The sequence below is a fragment of the Conger conger genome, chromosome 1, assembly GCF_963514075.1.
Source record: "Conger conger chromosome 1, fConCon1.1, whole genome shotgun sequence".
NCBI lineage: Eukaryota > Metazoa > Chordata > Actinopteri > Anguilliformes > Congridae > Conger > Conger conger.
The window spans coordinates 80299412-80322102 of record NC_083760.1 but is presented as its reverse complement, the minus strand read 5'-3'; the positions used below and the strand labels follow the sequence as shown (position 1 = coordinate 80322102).

The window sequence follows — 22691 nt, the reverse complement described above, 5'->3', positions numbered from 1 at the left end:
TTGTCTTTGTATTATTTAATTAGATTGAAAACAGTATTAAATCTATATACATGTTTTTTTTTCCCCCACATACAGTTTGTATACAAAAGGAAGGAATGTTTTTTAGCTGATGTTGAAGACTCATACAGTTACATGGTATTATGAACATGAAGACAATATTTTTCAAACTAGCCATAAGAAATAACACAGGAAAATAACTTGAAACAGATTACACTAAATGTAAAAAAAAGAAAAAAGAAAAAACTGTATAAAATGTATAAAAAGTCATTGTCACAATAAACTGGCAATACTGTTGTACAACAAATGTACTAGACAGACGATACTGGCACCAAGTTTTAAACAAATCTGCAGTCTCAGCCTTTTTTGGTCATGAAATACCCAATAGTCTTCCTGTTGTTTGTTAAAATTTCATCAAATTTCAGATGGTGATACGTAGATTACTGCAGTTGCCAAAGTACCCGCTGGCATTGGGCGGCGGGGGGGGGGGGGGGGGGGGGGGGGGGGTTTCCAAGCCACATCACGTGAATTCACAGAAACATACATAGAAATATGATGATCTGGCTCATCAGAATGACCACTATAGCCCACAGGCCTTTGCAGACGTCACACATTCAGACTGGGAAGAAGTGGAAGTCGTAACTGTCTGTTTCATGTCCTCTTTTCTCACTGTTGCAAAAAGTCCTTTCACACTGATTGTGTTCTCATGGCTGGTACTGAAAAAGCAATTACTCAACCCACTGGTGTCAAATCCAGCTGTGACCAGCTTGAAATGACCAGCTACCAGCTGTTTAAAAACATATCTTGAGCTGGTCAAACCATGTTAAAGTAAAGCAGGGTCATAATTGGTGGATTATGTCTTAAGGGGTATTGGCTTTCAGTCAGTCATAAACCAGGGATGTATTAGGGGAATTATTTTGAGTTCTCGAGGGCTGCCCCTGAGATGCTCTCCCTGTCCGCACACTGGTGAATAAATAGTCATTTACTGGACCTGCTGTTGGCATTCCGTCTTTGGGGTTCCTGGGCTGTTGGTTACCACATCACTGAGCTATAGTGGAAAAACAAATGGGGAGTGTTGCTGTGGTTTCTGTAGACTGCAGCCACTGAAATTAAACCATCTATTTCCATAGAAATGCAATGACTTAAAGGTATACCATTTAGCTAGATCTAGACCTGGGTTTAAATAGAATTTGTTTTTGGATTCAAATACTTTTCCGTGATCTATTGATCTTGCCTGGTGCATTTCAGCCTGCAATGAGGAGCAGATAGGCAGGGTTTATACATTTGGAAGCATGTCATTTCATTCCAGTACACCAGGCAAGCTTAGTCACATGCAGAAAAGCATTTGAATCCAAAACCAATACTGTTTGAACCCTGTTCTGGTTGCTACAAAATTCTTTAACCAACCAGCTGAATTCAAGTGTATTCATTTGTTCTTTCATTGTATTCACATATTCTTTGTATGTCTCATTTGCATTGGAAAAAGCTTGGTTATGAGCAAATAGCTATTTTAACTGGGCTGAGTAATGATAAGCTATCTGATAGCATCTAATATGCTGCCATTTTGCACAGTACTGTATATGCAGCCAATGTAAAGAATCACCACAACCTGTAGCATGGCTCTGTGGGGTTCAATTGAGATGTCAGGTTTGGGTGTTTCTGAGAGGTGAGCTTGGAACCTGTATAAACAGCAATATAGCTCAGACTTGGGCTAGGTAATTAAAGCAGGGTTAGTTAGTTTTTTTGCTGTTGTCGTTGTCATTGTTGTCATTGTTTGAAGCGTTATCAATCAACTTCATCAATCAACTTTGTCAATAGCAAAGTTCACATCACAACAGAGAAATAAGAGGTGTTCTCGCTGTCGGAGTTGAAGGACCCAGGGGCCCTCTGCCTCTTGACTCTCGGTCCCCAGCCGAAGGCCGCCAGCATCTCCTTCCACATCTCCACGAGCTCCCTGCGAAACTTCACCCCCACGAAGCCATACAGCAGCGGGTTGATGGCGCAGTGCGACAGGCCCAGACTCTCCGACACCAGGGACCCCACATCCAGGGCGTGGTCCAGACCGCAGCCCGAGCCAATCACGCTCAGCCGCTGCAGGCTGTCGACCAACCGGAAGCTGTTGTAGGGCGCCCAGCACAGCAGGAAGACGGCCACCAGGGACACGATGAGCCGCAGGGACTTGCGCTTCTGCCGGCGAGTGGCGTGGCACAGGGAGCGGAAGATGCGCACGTAGCAGTAGAGCATGACCAGCAGGGGCAGCCCGAAGCCCACCACCATGGTGACCAGCTGCAGGCTCACCTGCCAGGTCGCCGAGCTCTCTGGAGAGAACGCCAGCTGGCAGACGTGGGTGCTGGTCCGCGGCAGCTGCACCACGTCCCTGAAGTAGAAGTCGATGGTGGCCAGGCCGAGACAGGCGACCCAAATGGCAGCGCAGGCGATCTGCGCGTGGCACGTGTTGTGACGCCAGCCCACGCTGACGGCGTGGACGATGGCCAGGTAGCGGTCGAAGCTGATGCAGGCCAGGAACAGGATGCCGCTGTAGAGGTTGACGGAGAAGGCGGCGCCGGCCAGCTTGCACCCCGCCACACCGAACACCCACTCCCGCGCCCACTGCACGGCGTAGAAGGGCAGCGTGAGGGCCAGCAGGAGGTCGGACACGGCCAGGTGCAGCAGGAAGGTGTCCGTCAGGGAGAAGGAGCACGGGGCGCGGCCGGAGTGGCGGTAACGTCGCACCACACACAGCACCAGCACGTTGCCCACCACCGCCAGCAGAAAGATCAGGCTGTACACCACAGGGCAGAACTGCTGGCCGAACCGCAAGGTGTCTCCCAGGTTGCATGGGGCAGGGTAGAGCAGTTCTGTGTAGACGCTGGAGCTATTCTCATCATAGTCTTCAGGGTACTGAAATTAAACCATGTGAAGTCATTAGACCCGATGCAATGTCATTTTCACCACTATCAACAAGTCATTGAAATAACAGTCCTAAAGCGCATATAATTTTAGCGGTTCAGGGTTGGCAGAAAATCATCATACCCCTTTGAAATAGTCACTTTATTTGTTGTACCTGAAATCAAAACCCATTAAAAGAAAAACGTTTTCCAACTTCATTCACAAATTTTGCCTTAGAACATCAAACTAACAAAAAAAAGGCGACAGTTCTGAAAATATATAAAAAATTCAAAACTAGAATAACATGGTTGGAAAAGTCACCAGTCCCCTGATTTAATACTTCGTAGAGCCACCTTTTCCTGTAATTACAGCCATCTTTACATCTACATTTACATCTGTTTGGATATGTCTGTACTAGTTTTGCACACCTAGATTGGAGAATATTTGTCCATTCTTCCTTGCAGAAGTGTTCAAGTTCAGACAAATTCCGTGGTGAGCAGCGATGGACTGCTTTCTTCAAGTCCATCCACAGATTTTCTATCAGATTTAAGTCAGGGCTCTGACTTGGTCACTGAAGGACATTCACTCTCCTATCCTTAAGCCACTGCGTTTTCCGTTTGCCGGTATGTTTAGGATTGTTGTCATGTTGGACGGTGAACGACTTGCCCATCTTCAGCTGTCTAGCAGAGGGACGCAGGTTTTCCTCAAGAATTTGGGTGTACTTGGCAGCATCCATTTACCCTTCATTCCTGACCAAATGCCCAGTCCCCGCTGAAGAGAATCACCCCCATAACATAAAGTTGCCACTGCCATCCCTCACAGTAGGTATGGTGTGTTTTGGGTGGTGTGCTGTGTTTGGTTTTCGCCAAACATAGCACTTGGAGTTTAGTCCAAAATGGTCCATTTTGGTCTCATCTGACCATAGTGCAGCTTTCAACTTTCTGAGCTGCTGGAGTCCTCAGGCCTGTGATACCTGTATCGGTAACAGTTCTAGTCTTATAATGAAATACATAGGCTATAATTTATGAAGAATTTGTTCTAGATGTGGAGAATTAAATCTACCAAATGTTTTGTAATAAATGTCAAATAGACTTTTGTGGGAAAATTTTAATTGCCTCACGAAATATAGCTCATATGGCACTGTGTAATTTGTGCAAAGCATTCATATGTGCCCACTTCTACTAATGTGCAGAGACAAGCTGTCTAACTGTAGCAACGTGAGCAAATATGTGTCATAGGGCATGAATACCAGTAAGATAAGAGAAGCAGAAACATTTGTTTCAAATATCATCATGAGCTTGCAGAAAAACAGGAGCTCACCTAACCATGAAGGAGGGGGCCACACTGGATTAACCCCAGAGCTGAGAATAGTTTCTCCTGGTGCATGTGTTGACTGCTGACTGGAGGGAGACAGGTACTGCCCCACCCTCCCCAGCAACAGAATGTGTATATAAGCTGTAAAAGTATAAGGCATTGTTCTCCGCTTTGGAAGCGCTGGACCCGATATGCACGGTATGCTGCTCCAAACGAAACGCATGTCTCACAATAAAACGCACTTTAGGAAAAAAAGATCCTTAACTTGCTGTTATCTACGCTAATTTGTTATTGTTCATGAAGGCGTGTCTGGCAAATTGGTATTTTATGAAGACGCATCTGTTTTGGCTTTCATTAATGGTTTAGCTACTCAAGTTACGTTTCTGAATGGTTACAGGAAGTGTTGAACAGTGTTGGCCCACTTTAAGTGTAGCCTTTTACTTTATTTCTAAGAATAAAATTCTACAACAGAAGCCTAATAAGAAATAAAGGCCTGCCCCAAATAAAGGCCTGTGCTTTGTGCAGCCTAAGTAAATAAAAGACCCCGGACACAATTTGAGGATTTACGGTATATTACTATATTATATAACAAAAATAATATATAATAAACATAACAAAGCGATAATGTTGTTCTGTCATACAGTTTACTCATTGAGCACTTTATTATGTATTTTTATGCCCGTTCTCCTGTTCAAAACATGCATTATGCATTCATATCTTTGAAGAAATCTTGCCCTTCCAAACTCATTGGTTCAAATTCCTAATTTTTCATGAAATAGGATAGAAACATTTGTTTAGATCACCCACATAGATACCTATAGATTCACTGTTTAGTTGCCTTTTCAATACTTTACTATAGCAAGAAAAAATACTTGATACATGTTTCACTATGGTTTTTTTGTGGTTCTAAATAAAGGGAATAGTGGAAACAGTAGAAGAGAGTGGAATCATTGAAAATATTTTTTATAACATACTGTTTGTTTCACAGTTGTTTTTACAATTGCAAACAAGCATTTTTTTTGATTTTTAGAACTTTTCACAGCACTGTATGTGGACCAAACTCATTGAATTTTTCATTGCTTTTACAAAAAATCAGGCTGAACCACCAACAACTATACATTTCTACAGGCCAATTTGAAAATCACTAACAGAAAATAGTGCATTGACTTCCACTGGTTGTTAATATTTAACAAGCCACTGGTTGTTAATATTTTTTAGATCATTGTTCTATGATTTTTTAGATCATTGTTCTTTTCCTTTGAGACATGTTCACAGTGGTTTGGTAGTTTTGATCCATTTTGTGAATTACAGTTTTTTTTTTTTTTTTTGACACTAACATCTCACCGTACAGGTAGAGATACTGCAGGCCACTGTTAGATCAGTGAAAACTTGAAAGGGTTCGTTTTATGGCATTGCCTGGTTTATCTATGGTCTAGGGAATATTCTAATATATATAAACCTTGTGTTAGAAACATACAATTAGATTTAGGTACACACATACCTCAGTTCAGCTAACCGTCACCCAAGTAAGTATGTTAGTGTTATCTAACAGTTCCTAAATGGCATGCACAGACATGCAGTATAGCGTATTATAATAACGTAAATCCTCTGCATTCACAGTGGTGTAGCTAGAGCACACAAAGTAAAACAGAGGAAACAAATATGGTGCACCAAAATGCACTATACTTTTGGCCTATGCCTATATAATTAAATTTATCCTATAGGACAAATTATATAATTAGGGATTTACTTTTTTATTACAGAGGGATCCCTGCTAGGGCATTATGTTGGATACAAATCTGCAACACAATAACAGCTCTGCACAAGTGAGAGTTCAACAGCTTAATACAATATTAGCAATATTACCCCGGCTTGTATTTGGGGGCCGGCCTTTATTTGTCCGAATCGAGCATGCACCCGGCTATTATCCGAGGCCTGGCTTCAAATAGACTCCTGGACACAATTTGAGGATTTACTGTAATAATTATATTATATTTTTGTTATAAAATATAATGTTTGTATATTATATATACTTACAAAGCTGTAGTTCAGGATTAGTCCAATGGGTAAAAGTATGCCAAAAATAATGAACAAAATTAATTTAATGCAAAAAGATTGTTCAAAACCTTTATGTTTAATTGAAGTAATAATTCAGCCGGTGCATTGTTCCAATTTCAGTGATTAATAACCTGCACGCAAAGATTTTGTTTGCTTTAGTCATTTGAGTTTCAGCATCTAGAACTAGATAAGGTACTTAGCTTATCTTTTTTTAATGTGTTTTTTTTTTCACTCCACATCCATTTCCTCAGTTTAGCCCAATGAGTTCTTAGTCATCCCTAACACCAGGTTCACAATTGTGATTTGTGTTACCAGTAAGGCATGGCAGCAAACATATCTTTGCGTCGCTCTCTCCCTGAAGTAATTTCATGTTGAGTATTATGCCTATTCCGGCTATTGTGTACTCATATTGCATACTGCCACTCACAATTATCATAATAACTTTATGCAAACATACACCCTATTAAAATATTATTTGCTTGCAATTACATTCTGGTTATATTTTTACTAGAGTTTTATTAATGGCGCCTTCCATTGCACCACAATGTTCTTCAAATTAATCTCATCAGGACATCAGTGTGGGCTCAACAGAAAAAAACAAAAAACATCACTCACTTCATCATACTCGTCCATGGCTACCTATGGTACACCCAACGCTGTACCAGAGACTCTGCAGATGTCTGAAGAAGGACTCTTCTCTGTCTTCCCACCTTTCGAGCTTCAATAGGTCAAAGAAAAAAAAGGGGAAGCTATGTTAATAAGTCCGGAAACCGAATACTCACATCTTCCTGGTTATACAAATCAGTATACTTTGTCAATGTGCACAGACACATTTCACAATGGACCTCATCAAAGACAAATTAAGGCCCATTATTGCCGTCTCTTCTCTTTTGGAACATCCCGGCTACAGACTCAAGTAGAACTGACGCGTGGAATGAAGGTGCAACTCTACTTTCAATACTTTCAATAAACTCTACCAACACATTCACCTTCGTTATCTGACTCCATTTAAGATATAATTTCGAAATTTGGTTTTGAAACATACGCGAACCTCGGGAGTAGGATTACTCAATATATGCTCTCGGGATTAGCATTATTGCTGAATCTCAGTTTGGCGAAGAACTCAGAGGCTGAGGGTCTAGCCAACACAATACATGCACTACATTTTACATAGTTACAACAAAATAAACAAAATAATAATAAAGGCAGGTTATTAGCTTTAGATACAATAGTCAATTACAAAATACACAAATTAAGAATAGAGATAGAGTAAATAATCATACCTAGCCTGCTTTGGCTACACACAAACACAGAACGTACATAGTGTGGGAAGCCGGTTACGATCTTCCCTATACATACCGAGGACTTGTACATACACAGAATATGCAGTGTGGGAAGTCGAATGCGATCTTCCCTATGCATACCCAGGACAACGTGCACTGTGTGGGAAGTTGATTGCGATCTTCCCAGATTGGTCTATCTCCCTTGCTTTTATGCCAAATCATACGTTTGAACCAGGCGGCAGTGCCACAAATTAACCTGGAGGGGTGGTCAAATCTGGAATTTAGACCCCCACCCTTGGGGGTTGTTAAGTAGGGAAAATTAGATGATTACCAGAGAGGACATGCAGGTTTTCCCTTGAGTTACTGAAACTATGGTTTATTAAACTCCATTTGGTATGAAATGTATCTCATCCGATTCCTTGATTTTACCGAATCACATCCATACCAAACAGATTATCCTTATGTTTTATTATGATGTAGTTGTCACGAAAAGTCCACCATTAACCCAGTGGAGAAGTCCAGGGTGAAATGACACAAGTGTCCAAATGGGGGCACTGTGGGAGTGTCCTGAGTCTTTCCCATAGGAAGTGACCAGGTGGTGGGTCACAGAGACATTCTTTTCCCATGGTTTTTACCCAGGGCTGAATGACCTCCTATGACCTAAAAGCCCCCAGAACACACCCAACCACAATCCATCTCAGTCTTTCTAGATGCGGACATTCTTGGGAGCCAATGGCCTGAATCCCCCAAAGGAAGTCCGAATCATAGAGTTTACTGAAGATACCTGGAGAGAGATGTATTTGAGAGTTTTCGTGACAACCATATTATGAAATAAATATGTTTTGTACCTCTCATGGTAATATACCTTGTGAATAAACCTGATTTGGGTGAATTAAAGGAAAGGAGACAAAACCCCAGATTGCTTGGTTTCTTCTCCTTATCTTCAAAATCCAGGCCTTTGTTCTTGACCCAAAAAATGGGTCAACCATGTGGAATTTAGAGCCAAACTCCCACCAGGCAGTGAGACCTTGGTCAGGGGGCTAAAGCAAATGGCTTCTACAGAGACAACTTTTGCCCAGTTTCCCCTCAGCTCCTGGACGGTTATGATATCAAAGGTAGATTGTTACAAAACCTAGACCATTACACCAGTCACACTGACCAGGGATTATCATGAAACATCTTTATGCCATCACCAGTATTCCTGTGCTCTAAACCTGCAAGGAATGTGTAGGGTCCTTGCATGGGCCACCAAATAAATGTAGAGATTTTACTGTCTACAAAACCGGGGCGCCAGTTAATGTTATATAGCGGTATAACTGCAAAAAGTAATCAGTCTCATAAAATTACTGTTATCAGAAATATCTAACCACAAATTGCTGTCTGGTCCACTCAGTTGCTGGAAGGATGTTCGCTGGTCCTTCTTCCGGGTGGAAAGGTTTGTTGATGTTGTTCCTTGGTGAGCTTTGCAGGGGTGAACTGATGTAGCGTTCCGCGTACCAGTTTCCACTCGCTATAGGCCACAAAGTTACCGCAAGGTAACTAGGTGTGTCCGTAGGCCTGGTAGTGCGTTGTGCAGCATTCAGCCTCTGTCCGAGTCTCGGAGCAGATGTGCTGAAGTGAATGGCCAAAAAGGGTGCGTCGAAGAAGGGAATGAACAAGAGAAGGAAGCGAGGGATCCCATTACAGGATTGGCTGAACCAAGACTAGACATCATGCGGGGTGGACATTGCGGAATTGTCCTGTGGGATTGTGGGAGTTGTAGTTCCTACAAATGTCAGAGAAGGGGGGCTCCCCAGGGGGCCCAGGAAGACTCCTCCAGGTAGGGGGGGGGGCTCTGGCAGAGAGGGGACATGGCTCAGGCAGTAAGGGCAGTCGTCTGGCAGTCGGAGGGTTGCCAGTTCGATTCCCCGCCCGGGCGGTGTCGAAGTGTCCCTGAGCAAGACACCTAACCCCCAAATGCTCCTGATGAGCTGGTCGGGGCCTTGCATGGCAGCCAATCGCCGTCGGTGTGTGAGTGTGAGTGTGTGTATGAATGGGTGAATGGAGAAGCATCACTTGTACAGCGCTTTGGATAAAGGCGCTATATAAATGCCTGCCATTTACCATTTACATGAGGGGAGTGTAAGGAGAAACGTGGGCTCATAGGAAGGCGGTCTGACTAGGCTGCTCAGAATGCTTCCTGAATAAGGAAATGAAAGCGCTGTGTTTGCATTGTGGCCATCCTGTTGTTGCTGAAACAGGACAAATGATAACCTCTTTGTTCCTGGTAAGCTGATGGCAGATCACACATAATGTGCATCGTCAATTGTCATATATGGCACACCTCTCTGTTCAGCAATCCCTCCCTATAGGATCTTATTCAGTATATGTACAGTACAGATTTATCCCAATAAATTACCTTGGTTTTTGGGTTCTCTCCTGTCAAACTATCATTTGTCTTTAATTCTTCTCACAGTTCCAGATGGTCTTAGTCTTTTGTTCTCCCCAGTAAATTGGGACCTTTGTGGGGTTTTTTTTGTTTGTTTCAATTTTTTTCCTGCCATAATTTGGAATGGCCAGCTGGAATCATGCATAAACCCTACTGGCAATTTTAGTGAGTGTTGACATTGTTGCTCCACTCCAAAACATGTGTCATCACTAGCTACTTCCTTTCACACCACAGCTAAGCTTTCAGGGGCCAGAGGAAGACCTTTCAACCGCACCTTTAGCACGCAGTCATGGGTGTTCGATCGCCGAGACGGGCCGGTAGATAGCTATGAGCACAGACTCCTAACTAACTGAACACTACCGTGCTACCAGCCACCATCAGCACTGGGCTGGATTCAATCCAAGACCATTGGGCTCATCCATGTACCACAGTAATGAACCTTAACCAAATGAGCCACACAGCAAAATTGGAATCTTCCTGTGCATTTTTCTGATTAAATCACCATTCAGCAGGCACAGGGTCACCTGATCAAATTCTGATCTGAAACTATTAAGATATTTATGGACCACAGTTTGTGGAATGTTTATATCATAAATATACAGTGGTGTGAAAAAGTGTTTGCCCCCTTGCTGATTTCTTATTTTTTTGCATGTTTGTCACACTTAAATGTTTCAGATCATCAAACAAATTTAAATATTAGTCAAACACAACACAAGTAAACACAAAATGCAGTTTTGAAATGAAGGTTTTTATTATTAAGGGAGAAAAAAAATCCAAACCTACATGGCCCTGTGTGAAAAAGTGATTGCCCCCTAAACCTAATAACTGGTTTAGCCTTAGCAGCTACAACTGCAACCAAGCGTTTGCGATAACTTGCAATGAGTCTCTTACAGTGCTGTGGAGGGATTTTGGCCCACTCATCTTTGCAGAATTGTTGTAATTTAGCCACATTGGAGGGTTTTCGAGCATGAACCGCCTTTTTAAGGTCATGCCACAGCATCTCAATAGGATTCAGGTCAGGACTTTGACTAGACCACTCCAAAGTCTTCATTTTGTTTTTCTTCAGCCATTCAGAGGTGGACTTGCTGGTGTGTTTTGGATCATTGTCCTGCTGCAGAACCCAAGTTCGTTTCAGCTTTCAGCCTGGCAAAATTGAGATGAGCCTTAATGTTCTTTTTGCTCAGCAGTGGTTTTCGTCTTGGAACTCTGCCATGCAGGCCATTTTTGCCCAGTCTCTTTCTTATGGTGGAGTCATGAACACTGACCTTAACTGAGGCAAGTGAGGCCTGCAGTTCTTTGGATGTTGTTGTGGGGTCTTTTGTGACCTCTTGGATGATCCTCGCTGCGCTCTTGGGGTAATTTTGGTCGGCCGGCCACTCCTGGGAAGGTTCACCACTGTTCCATGTTTTCACCATTTGTGGATAATGGCTCTCACTGTGGTTCGCTGGAGTCCCAAAGCTTTAGAAATGGCTTTATAACCTTTTCCAGACTGATAGATCTCAATTACTTTCTTTCTCATTTGTTCCTGAATTTCTTTAGATCTCGGCATGATGTCTAGCTTTTGAGGATCATTTGATCTACTTCACTTTGTCAGGCAGGTCCTATTTAAGTGATTTCTTGATTGAGAACAGGTGTGGCAGTAATCAGGCCTGGGTGTGGCTAGAGAAATTGACCTCAGGTTTGATAAACCACAGTTAAGTTATGTTTTAACAGGGGGGGCAATCACTTTTTCACACAGGGCCATTTAGGTTTGGATTTTTTTCTCCCTTAATAATAAAAACCTTCATTTAAAAACTGCATTTTGTGTTTACTTGTGTTGTCTTTGACTAATATTTAAATTTGTTCGATGATCTGAAACATTTAAGTGTGACAAACATGCAAAAAAATAAGAAATCAGGAAGGGGGCAAACACTTTTTCACACCACTGTATCTGCTTCCACACCTAAGATCCTCCATCCAACTGGGTGTCTTCTTGGACCAACTACACTCAGTGAGCACTTTATTAGGTATAGATTGTTTTAGACTTCTTAGTCTTCTGCTGCTGTAGCCTATCCACTTAAGAGGTTTGACATGTGTGTTCAGAAATGCTCTTCTGCACACCACTGTTGTATACCATTTGAGGCCCTTCTCCTCTGACCTCTCTCATTACCAAGATTTTTTACCCACATAACTGCTGCTCACTGGTTGTTTTTTGTTTTCCGCACCATTCTCTGTTGTGCATGAAAATCCCAGGAGATCAGCAGTTTCTGAGATACTCAAACCAACCAGTCTGACAATCATTCCACGGTCAAAGTCACTTCATCAGATTTCTTCCTCATTCTGAACAACTGCCTAACCTCTTGACCCCGTCTGCATGCTTTTATGCATTTAGTTGCTGCCACATAATTGGTTGATTAAATATTACATGAACAAGCTGGTGTATAGGTCTGCTTAATAAATTGCTCACTGAGTGTATATCCCTCCAAAAGGATAATATTGCTTCAGTTTAAAAACTATTCCTGGGTAAAGGCTGCAGTCAGCCGGTGGCACACAAACAGACTGGACAACAGCACAATTTGAACAGTGCCACACCACATGCTCGGTGATTCATCAATGATTTCAGTGCATATGGTGCATGCCATTAGCCATGCCATTATTAACTTAGCAGTAGTCAACACAAATACAAATGTGGGCAAATTGCAAAACTATACTTACCCTCATCTCTGATTACCTTTTGTGGTGAAAAAACAATCAAACTCCCCAGCTCAAATTTTCATTTTCATGGAACAGCATGAATGCAAAACATTAGATTTGTCTATTTACACAATGGCTCTTTAAAATCACAACGCATTTTAAAAGACAATCAAAATAATAAATAATAATAATGCCTTTAAAAAAATATATATATATATATATATATATATATATATATATATACAATAATAATCAAATAGCAATTTATCCTTAAGCCACATCATTCAGCCTATAAGGCAAATTATGCTTAGCTGAAATTAAGAGAACTTGGCTGTGGCTAATTCTACCTTCCAAATGATTTCATTATTTAATATGAATAATGCACTGGTGTAAGGACCTCACCGGCTGCCTCTGGCTCTTGATGTGTTTGCTGAAAGTGACTTCCTGAATAACGTTTCTGAAAGTAACCACACAGTATATAGCCCATCACGCCGTAAAATATTCAACGCTTAACCACACCTTTACCACCCTAGCTTTGCATTCCTCTACTAATAGCCCGTTTTCATTCACCGTCTGAAGATGCATCTCCTCAGACTGTACCTCGAATAGCTCTAACACTGTACTCCCCTACAAGATTTAATATCTGGTGTCACCAGGATCTTGATTCAAACCCTTTAATGTTATATTTCTTAACCATGATTATTGTAATGATGCATCTCTTGTAGTATGACAAGCCATAACGTAGTCCTTTTAAATAAGCCTATATTTAGCATGCCAACTATACTTGATGTTCATGGCTTTCAGTATGCACTTATTAGGTACTTTGGATAAAGGTGTCTGCAAAATAAATGTAATGTAATGTTATGTAACTCTTATAGAGTGCATTGTCCCTATTGGACTCATATGTACTTTGCTTGAGTTGAATTAACACTCAGCATTTTACTGCATACCTGATATCATGTACTTTCCATTTTTTCCAGATATGGTCTTGGATGTTTACCTTTACTTTTTAAGTCATACTCAAGAAATCATAGGCACCATCAGTACAACAATGTACATGCAGGATTGAACACCTTTTAAATACATTATTTGGAAATCACAATGACTTATGTCTGTTCTTATTGTGTTAATTATTCACTTTTTAATGTATTGTACTGTTCTTATTATTATTCTACTTATAACAATGTTTTAAAATGCTTTTTTATGTTAAACATAGTTTTATTGAGTATCACTTTGGTCTGCAATTCAGTGTTTTTCTATAGACCATTTTAATGTCTAAAACATATCCTGCAAATAAACTGGCAACGTTCTCTCACATTCAATGAAGAGGATGTTTGCCACGGGCAATTTGGACCAATCAGACTAACCTGTCTTCGGACTGTGGGAGGAAACCGGAGTACCCGGAGGAAACCCACACGAACACGGGGAGAACATGCAAACTCTAAACAGAGAGGCCCCAGCTAACCACAAAAGATTATTTGCACAGATATCAAATCCACTGTGAAGACTATTTTTAATTAGAGCTAGCGTGTGTTTGAAAAGTTCCCCTCATGCGGATTAAACTGACTCTTGAGAAATACCTCGACTCTTTATTCAACTTTGAATAGTACATCCATGGCATACTTAACTTCACAATCTTCAATTGCTGAGGGTGTTGTGCCTTTTTTGGTTGGCCACAGGCTGGGTGTTAGTTCCGTTAAAAGAAATGACTGACAAGCCTGCTGATTTCATCATTTTCCGGGGATTAGTAACTAAAGTCATAGCAAGAAAGACAGAAACAGCTAATAAAAATAAAAAGTGAGAGCACTGGGACAGTAGACCGGGGGTTGCCAGAGCAGAAAGCTGGTGTGCATCCTACCACTACGTGCCGAGTGCTCCCGTCTTTGCGAGGGCTGTTCAAACAAGAAGCCAGAGGCACCACATTGCACAGCCAATTTTAGGAGTGAATGTCCCCACAACACCATTTGTTATGGGGGGGAAATTATTTTCTTATGTTTCAATACAATTTAAAAAAGAGACAAAATACTTGTTGCCTTTTTAGACAACACAGTGCAATACCTGTGTGAACAGAGTCAATGTTTTAGAAAGAGCTGAACCCGGAAACCCTCACCCCTTCATGGTATGATGCTATAAACAGCCTAAACAGCTTGTGGGTATGATATTTAAGTTCTCTATTTTTTAAAATCCAATATATGCTCACCCGAATTTACATTGAATGGGGCAATAAGACAGAAGTATTGCTCTATCTCCTTGGTGGGGCCGCACTGTCAATTTCCCTGAAGGTCTCACAGGATTTTGAGGAACAGGAAACTCACAATAGCCAAAAAAGCAGCTGCAACTTCTCTGCTTATCCCCCACCAGTCTGGACATCACAAGCCACTTCAAAACTAACACACATCCCACAACTGTTAGCATAAAGCACAGCTCAGCGTGTTAATAAGCTGTTGGCATAAGTTAAAATGCTCAAAGCACTGCTCAGTATGTTAATAAGCTGTAGGTTTCCAAAGGGGCTTCAGGAGACATCTCTAAGCTTATCAGGTACTTGACATATTGTAATGTTTTGCAATACATTACATGACAGGCCAAACTATAGGCAGTGAGCAAAAAATGGAAAGACCAAAACAATGACTTGTTATGCGGCCAGTGCAGACTGTATGTGCCATCACATAGAACAGGGTTATTCTACCTGTGCCCTGCCTTGAATATCCTTTTGGCCCTCTTGTCATTAATAAGTGAGTTGTCTCTATTGTCTGTTGTTGTTCTGTTTATCCTTATTTTATTTCATTTTATTTTATTTAATCTCTTTTACTTTAACCCTATTTACCTCCACTCCCTCCCCATGCCTCCTCAAGAGGTTGGGGTCAGTTCAAATTAACCTTTCAGTTTCAGAGTATATGTTACCATAGTGACTGGCATGGGCCTTCTCTGTATTTGGAACTGATAATTCTGGATTTTCTGAAGTTTAGATTAAATAGATTCAGATTTGCCAATCCCACTTTTTGGAATACCCAAACATTACATTTTGGGGCTAGCTCCTACGGAAGCAACCATAGCACTTGTGTTAGGCGAATGCAACTCCACTTAATGTAAATCTTACAATACAATGTTATTAGACTGGTAGGTGTACAGAAAGGCCCATGGCACAGAGCACTCAAGTCAACACCTGTTCTGAGGGAGCAGTCTGCTTAATCAAATGAACAATTGTAGTTTTGTCCCCTTTTAGAAGGGTGGTGCCACGCCCTCACATAAGACGACATAATGGCTGGACCTAGACTGGACAAGCGGGGCATATCAGGGCAGAAACTGACATGCTCCAATATCCAAAAGTAGCAATGGCAGTATTGTGGGCCACTGCAAACCCCTGCATCAACCTACAGTAAGTACAGTACAAGCACTTCCAGAGGCTTTCATCCAGCTCATGTTGTCCTACTCTGACTGAAGGGATAAGGTACAAATTGTAGTGCTGTTGTTGTTTTTAATTTTTTTTATTTACTGTCAATGTCTATACTTTATTACTCCAATGCTTTACTTTATTTAGAGATACAAGGATTTCGCACAACATCGATGACACTAAAGTATTGATGACAATCACAGTACTGGATATTATATATATATATATATATATATATATATATATATATATATATATATATATATATATATATATATACTGTACTACGCTTTTGCATGACATATTACTAGCCACGTTCGTAGAATATGTCTTCATTCCGAATAATTTGTTCCGATTGAAGATTCCAAATGAACCGTTTACATGCACGCTGATTAAATTAGATCCAAGGTGTATGTTCACATGCCAAGCATGTAAGCAGAATAAAACATTTTATCAAGTGCAAATTGATCTCGCGCAGCTACACAATACACGTCTCCAAATATGCGTTGTGCATTAGGTACAATAATTGCATTTCTGATGCAGGCAGCAGCGTCAGCTGGATATAATTATCTTGCAACTACAGAGCAGCTTTACCGCAATCTACCGCAATAGTGTATTCTTTCGAGCCTTTCGACAATCGAACGGATTCCAAAAAAAACGAGTCTGCCAGAGACATCTGAAGATTTCTCCGGCTGGGTTGAAACTCGGTGGTGTCACCTACCTTGTGAACGAACATGCACAGAAATTATATGTAGCCTATTTCATCCAAAGTAAATACTGTTTACTCCGATTAAACATGGAAAAGATGGCAGTCAATGGATGACTGGATGGCAGTCGAACTTAAGATCCTAATGTGCTGATATATTTTTCATTCTAGATATACACTTGTAAGACTATTAAATAATTGTAGCTTTTGGAGAGTATAGTTTTGCGAAACTATATGATTGCAGTGGTGAATAGTTACTGTAAATCAGGGGTGCACAACTCCAGTCCTCGAGGGCTGGTCTGCGTACTGGCCTTTTTTGTAATTTGCTGACAGCTCTATGAATTACCCTGGTTCAAGCCTGTACTTGACACAGTAATATCATTAGGATACACTTGCAGTCTGCAGCTGTAGCTGGTACCCCCCTTCTCAGGCATGGCATGGCATGGCATGGCATACCAGGCTGAAATGATCAGCTCCCAGCCCCGAGTGACGGTCACCAATTACACCCTGTCCTCTAGCACCACCGACTGGAGCTCTGGAGTATGTGACTGTGGTGCAGTCCCTTCTGTTTCTGTTTCTGTATGGGAATAACATTGATAAAATGTCAATATTTGCAAATGCAAAAGGAAAACTGCTTATGTACACTTCAACTTTAGTTGAAGCAACAGAAGGACACAGTGCAATGTGCCATTTTAATATCATTTTGAAAATGGCATAAAGCAGAATCCAGTATCACAATGAACAATAACTAAACTTTTCATACCCTAAAACTATTAATACCTTTAGAAAAACATCACAGAGCATCAACACTGCAACACTGTTTTCACCAGTGCATCCGTCTACAGAGGTGTGAGGACAGTTTTAAATGGTTGAATAGACAGGAGCATAGCACTGTACCAACTGCATCATAAATGCCACATCCCTGTGAGTGCCCATACCAGCACACTACATGACAAATACCACATATCTGTGAGTGCCCATGCCAGCACACTACATCACAAATACCACATATCTGTGAGTGCCCATACCAGCCCACTGTATCAAATACCACATATCTGTGAGTGCCCATGCCAGCACACTACATCACAAATACCACATATCTGTGAGTGCCCATACCAGCCCACTGTATCACAAATACCTAATCTCTGTGAGTGCCCATACCAGCACACTACATGACAAATACCACATCCCTGTGAGTGCACATGCCAGCACACTACATGACAAATACCACATATCTGTGAGTGCCCATGCCAGCACACTGTATCACAAATACCTAATCTCTGTGAGTGCCCATACCAGCACACTACATGACAAATACCACATATCTGTGAGTGCCAATGTCAACCTTACATACAATCATTACATTACATTACATTTATTTGAGGCTTTTATTCAAAGCAACGTAGAAATAATTGCTCATCAAGGTCATTAGAACAAACTATAGAACAGGTCAGATACAGTACAATTCACAAAGAATCAGTTGTACATCCATGAACATTATGTCCAGTGCACATAGCAAATAGGCCAAGTCACTAAGAAACCAAGATAAATTCAAATGCAAATACAATATATAAAACTACAATCAAAATATTTTGCTTTTGGCTGCAGAGGGTCACTTATAGCACTTGATATCTCTACCCATTCTTGGTTATATGAAGGCCATCTCACTCAATTGCTGCTGAAATCTAAGCCACAACAACAGGTGGACACAAAAACCAGCAAACACACCCTGTGTTATGCCGGGGGGAACAGAGGAACCAAAAGCACACTGGGGTGAAGAAAAAATGGCGGATTTAATAGCAACAGCAGGGGCAGACAGAGCGGAGTAAAAAAAAAAAAACAAGCCAAGGTCAAAATCCAGGGGGGTCAGTCCAAAAAGGCAGAGGTACAAATATCCAAAAAGCAAAGAAGAGTCCAGGGAAGCAGGCAGGGGTCAAAACCAGAAAACCAGATAAACAAGGGCAAGGGCAAGGGCAAGGGCAAGGAAACAAGGAGGCTAGAACTGGGGGAGGGAATCAAGGGCTCAGGACAAGAAAACAGGACAAGACAACCTAGCAAGGTGCAACTGAAAAGGACAGGTATAAATACACAGGGGAATGAGACAAACTAGACGGGGCATGGGAGTGAGGGCGGTCTAACAAATAAATATCCGATGAGACACATGAAAGGGTAATAATACAATAACGAGGGGGAAACGAAAACACAGACTGGATTCACAAAGCCACACATATAATACAAACAGCTTCGGACTAGGGAGTGGACAATTCCACAGAACGTAGTGATAGGGGAGAGACAGGTGCGAACACTTCGCTGAAACTAAGCAAGTAATCAGTGATAGAATAGGGAGGCAGAGTTACAGAATTGAAACTGGAGATGCGTTAGTAAGTTAGTTACGAGATTAAATTACAAATACCCAAAACTAGTGAATGTTAGTTTGTTAGTTTGACGAACATATTAGTGTGTTAATATAATTAGTACTGTACAAATTCTATGTTAGTTGGGATTAGTATATTAGTGCTATCTACAAACATGAAATTAATATGAAAGAAAGTTGCTTCACGGCCTCTGTGTTCCTCCTGAAACAGTAGCAGAGCTTCCGGCGACGGTATGGGTGACATACTGTCGACGTGCAAGCGTGCCATATTTTCTGCAAATGATACTTCTAACATGAGCCAGACCCTGTGACAACAAGCAGGCAAGCAGTGCCCCATCCCCCCCCCCCCCCTCTTTAGCACATTTCATACAGCTCTCCAACGCAATGTTCTGTACATGGAGATAAAAACAGGAAAAAATAAATAAATAAATAAATAAATAAAGACTATAATTAATGTTTACTAAAACAAAACGATTAAGTCCAACCCCAGAGATAGGTTTGACCTTCCCATTGTAAGGCACCTGACACAGCACGTTCTTGCATACACAATCAGTGACCACTTTATTAGGTTGACCTGTACACCAGCTTGTTAATGCAAATAAAAAATCAGCCAATCATGCGACAGCAACTAAATGCATAAAAGCATACAGGCATGGTCAAGAGGTTCAGAAATGTGATCTAAGTGAATTATTGTTAGATTTTCTGCACAATAGTCACTAGAGCTTGTAGAGAATGGTGCGAGAGAGAAAAAACAGTGGTCAAAGCTGACAGGAAGGTGATGCAAATAACCACACATTAGAACAGTGGTATGTAGAAGAGCATCTCTGAACACACAACGCGTCAAACCTCTAAGAGGACAGGCCACCAATAAGACCAATAAGTCTAAAAAATTTGTTTAATAAATACTTAATAAAGTGCTCACTGAGTCTACACAATGTCATGGAAATGTCATGACTATTGATTTAATAGTCATGACATTTCCATGACATTATGAAGACAATCATAACATTATCTTCACAGTTTTTTATGAACAAAATGTTTATTATTATTATTATTATTATTATTATATTATCCATCCATCCATCCATCCATCCATCCATTCATTATCTGAACCCGCTTATCCTGAACAGGGTCACAGGGGGGCTGGAGCCTATCCCAGCATACATTGGGCGAAAGGCAGGAATACACCCTGGACAGGTCACCAGTCCATCGCAGGGCACACACTCACACACTCATACCTACGGGCAATTTAGACTCCAATCAGCCTAACCTGTATGTCTTTGGACTGTGGGAGGAAACCGGAGTACCCGGAGGAAACCCACGCAGACACGGGGAGAACATGCAAATTTATTATTATTATTCACAAATTTGTTTCCTGTGAGATGGTATATGCCTCTTTTTGTTTCTTGACCAATTCTCACATAGCATTAATGTACCTGACCATGCCTGGTTATTATAAACCAGTTGTATCGGATCATAACTATGGAAGCCATGAACCGATGGATTTGCATTTGGCTGAGGTCTATCACATCAATGGTCATAACTCATTGACCGTTCATCTTATTTCTAAATCTAATGTGGGTGCCATAAACCTCAATAAAGGCTCTATAGAATTTGATTAAATGCCCTCTCTGGGTATGGATTTCCATTTTTAGTTGGTATTTATGAAATTTGTCATGATCTATCACATAAAAAGCTATTTCCTATAGGCATCAAACTCAATTTAACTGGTCACTATTGTATGTTCATCAAAGATACTGACCTCATAACAAGAAAAGGTACCTGTCCTCATAACAAGTAAGTATGTCGTTCAATTGTACTTATAGCTTGGCCACTAAAAATGATAAGAGACTTAATTCAACTTTCATCCTCAGGTATTAATGCCGTTATATTTCAAAACAAATATATAGTTCATGAGTTTTAAAATGCATGCAAACCAATTGACTTCGTTCACTTAATTAAATTAAAATGTAAATGTATTTTAAAATGACACTCAATTGCAGCACGTGGTTACATTTCCTATTGAGTTATTTTAATTCTTACAGTTGGTGCAGTAAGAATGTTTTCATGCTTTTGCATACATTGTGAGAATGTTTGGTGTGAAACAATGTTTGACAGTGAAACGTAGGCTTTCCATGAGTCAGTATTTATTTTTGATAACACGATTTCCCTGAAAGCTGAGCTGAATGATTTCTTTGTTCATCATGATGCATTAATCCATCCAAGGTAATATGAAAGGTTCAGGACAATTTTTACACTACACATATTGCATAAATAATACTTGAAATTTAGGTTGAGGTTATGGTTAGGCTAGAGGTTTCTGTTTACAGTTACATGTAAAATCCCTTTTGTGTGTGTAGAATAATAAAAGACAATATTAAATTAATACTTGAGCATTACTGAGGAAGCTGAAGGGGCCTGAAAGGGAAAAATGTTTAAGATGTGTAAAATATTAAATATTTACATCTGCACTATAGCGACTACCTATTTAAGCAAGAATGACTAAATGTGCTTTTGCACTCAAGTGACATAATTGCATTTCATTTTCAGATGTTTAAAATAGATAAAATATTATCAGATGTTGAAAGGTCTTGTGGCCTTTAGCATTTAGAAGTATGTATTTGCATCTTAACTAAAAATGTTTCCCACTTCATTGTTATGTACATTACTATACAATCGGTTTGCTTTGCTTCTCATGAGTGTAATATGAAGAACCAGTCTAGCCCTGATATACAGTCTACAAGCATCTGGAATTCTGTGGATCTTGTCTGTGGCAAGTATGTGTAAGGTAAATATACAGAAAGGGCAGTATTTTGTCATATAGGATGACACACATGCATACCTATTTGTGTGTGTAATTCTGTCATATAGGATAACACACATGCATATCTATTTGTGTGTGTAATTCTATCATTTGTAATAACCCATAAACTAATTTAGATTATTTGTGATATTTGGTTTTGTCATATTTAATGCATGTGTCAAATCTGGTCCCCATGTATTACGGCTTGTTGCTAAATATTATTTTGTTGAATCATTTTTTTTTTTGTTCTTTAACTTGAATGATGACTTGATCTTAATGATGATGATCTGTTATATCCTGATATTGCCAAATGTCTGTTGCTGCCTCATACTTGCCACACACTCTATGTGGGCCTGTCATTCTGTGCTCTTGATGTTGCAATAATGCTATATTTCCACTGACCCAGAAGTGACGTCTGCCTAATTCATATAGGCTAGGCTTAGTCTTGCCAGAGATGGTAGGTTGAATTTAGTTTCAGTTATTATGAAAACATAATAACTGACATGGGCTTTCTGTGATATCTGGTACTCATACTTTGAGATGTACCGAAATATTTTCATGCAGGTATTTCCAATGCAATATTTCCACTGCCAATTTCTAGAAAACTCCCTAGTGAACATTCCTTACGAGATTCTGACTAGCTCTGTAGGAATTGACCATAGCATTGTGCACTTTGCTTTACGCTCATTTTGACACCTTTCATTGTCAAAATGTAATTGTGGTTATAACCGGTAGGTGTACAGAAAAGCCCATGGCTCACACTTCTCACCGATGC

The 22691-nt window shown here is 40.6% G+C and overlaps 1 protein-coding gene across 2 annotated transcripts; it reads right to left on the bottom strand.

The window, feature by feature from the left end:
- Positions 1 to 502: 502 nt before the first annotated feature.
- cxcr3.2 (chemokine (C-X-C motif) receptor 3, tandem duplicate 2) lies at positions 503 to 13085 on the bottom strand. 2 transcript variants are annotated; one of them, XM_061227997.1, is made up of 3 exons: positions 13045 to 13085; positions 6874 to 6976; positions 503 to 2898 (listed from the first exon to the last, which is right to left on the bottom strand). In XM_061227997.1, exons 2-3 carry the CDS (start codon positions 6889 to 6891, stop codon positions 1822 to 1824), a joined length of 1095 nt encoding a protein of 364 aa, XP_061083981.1. In that variant the 5' UTR covers positions 6892 to 6976; positions 13045 to 13085; the 3' UTR covers positions 503 to 1821. The 2 variants fall into 2 exon arrangements, with proteins under 2 accessions (XP_061083981.1, XP_061084063.1); XM_061228079.1 differs by lacking the exon at positions 13045 to 13085 and adding an exon at positions 8909 to 10274.
- Between the last annotated feature and the right edge of the window lie 9606 nt (positions 13086 to 22691).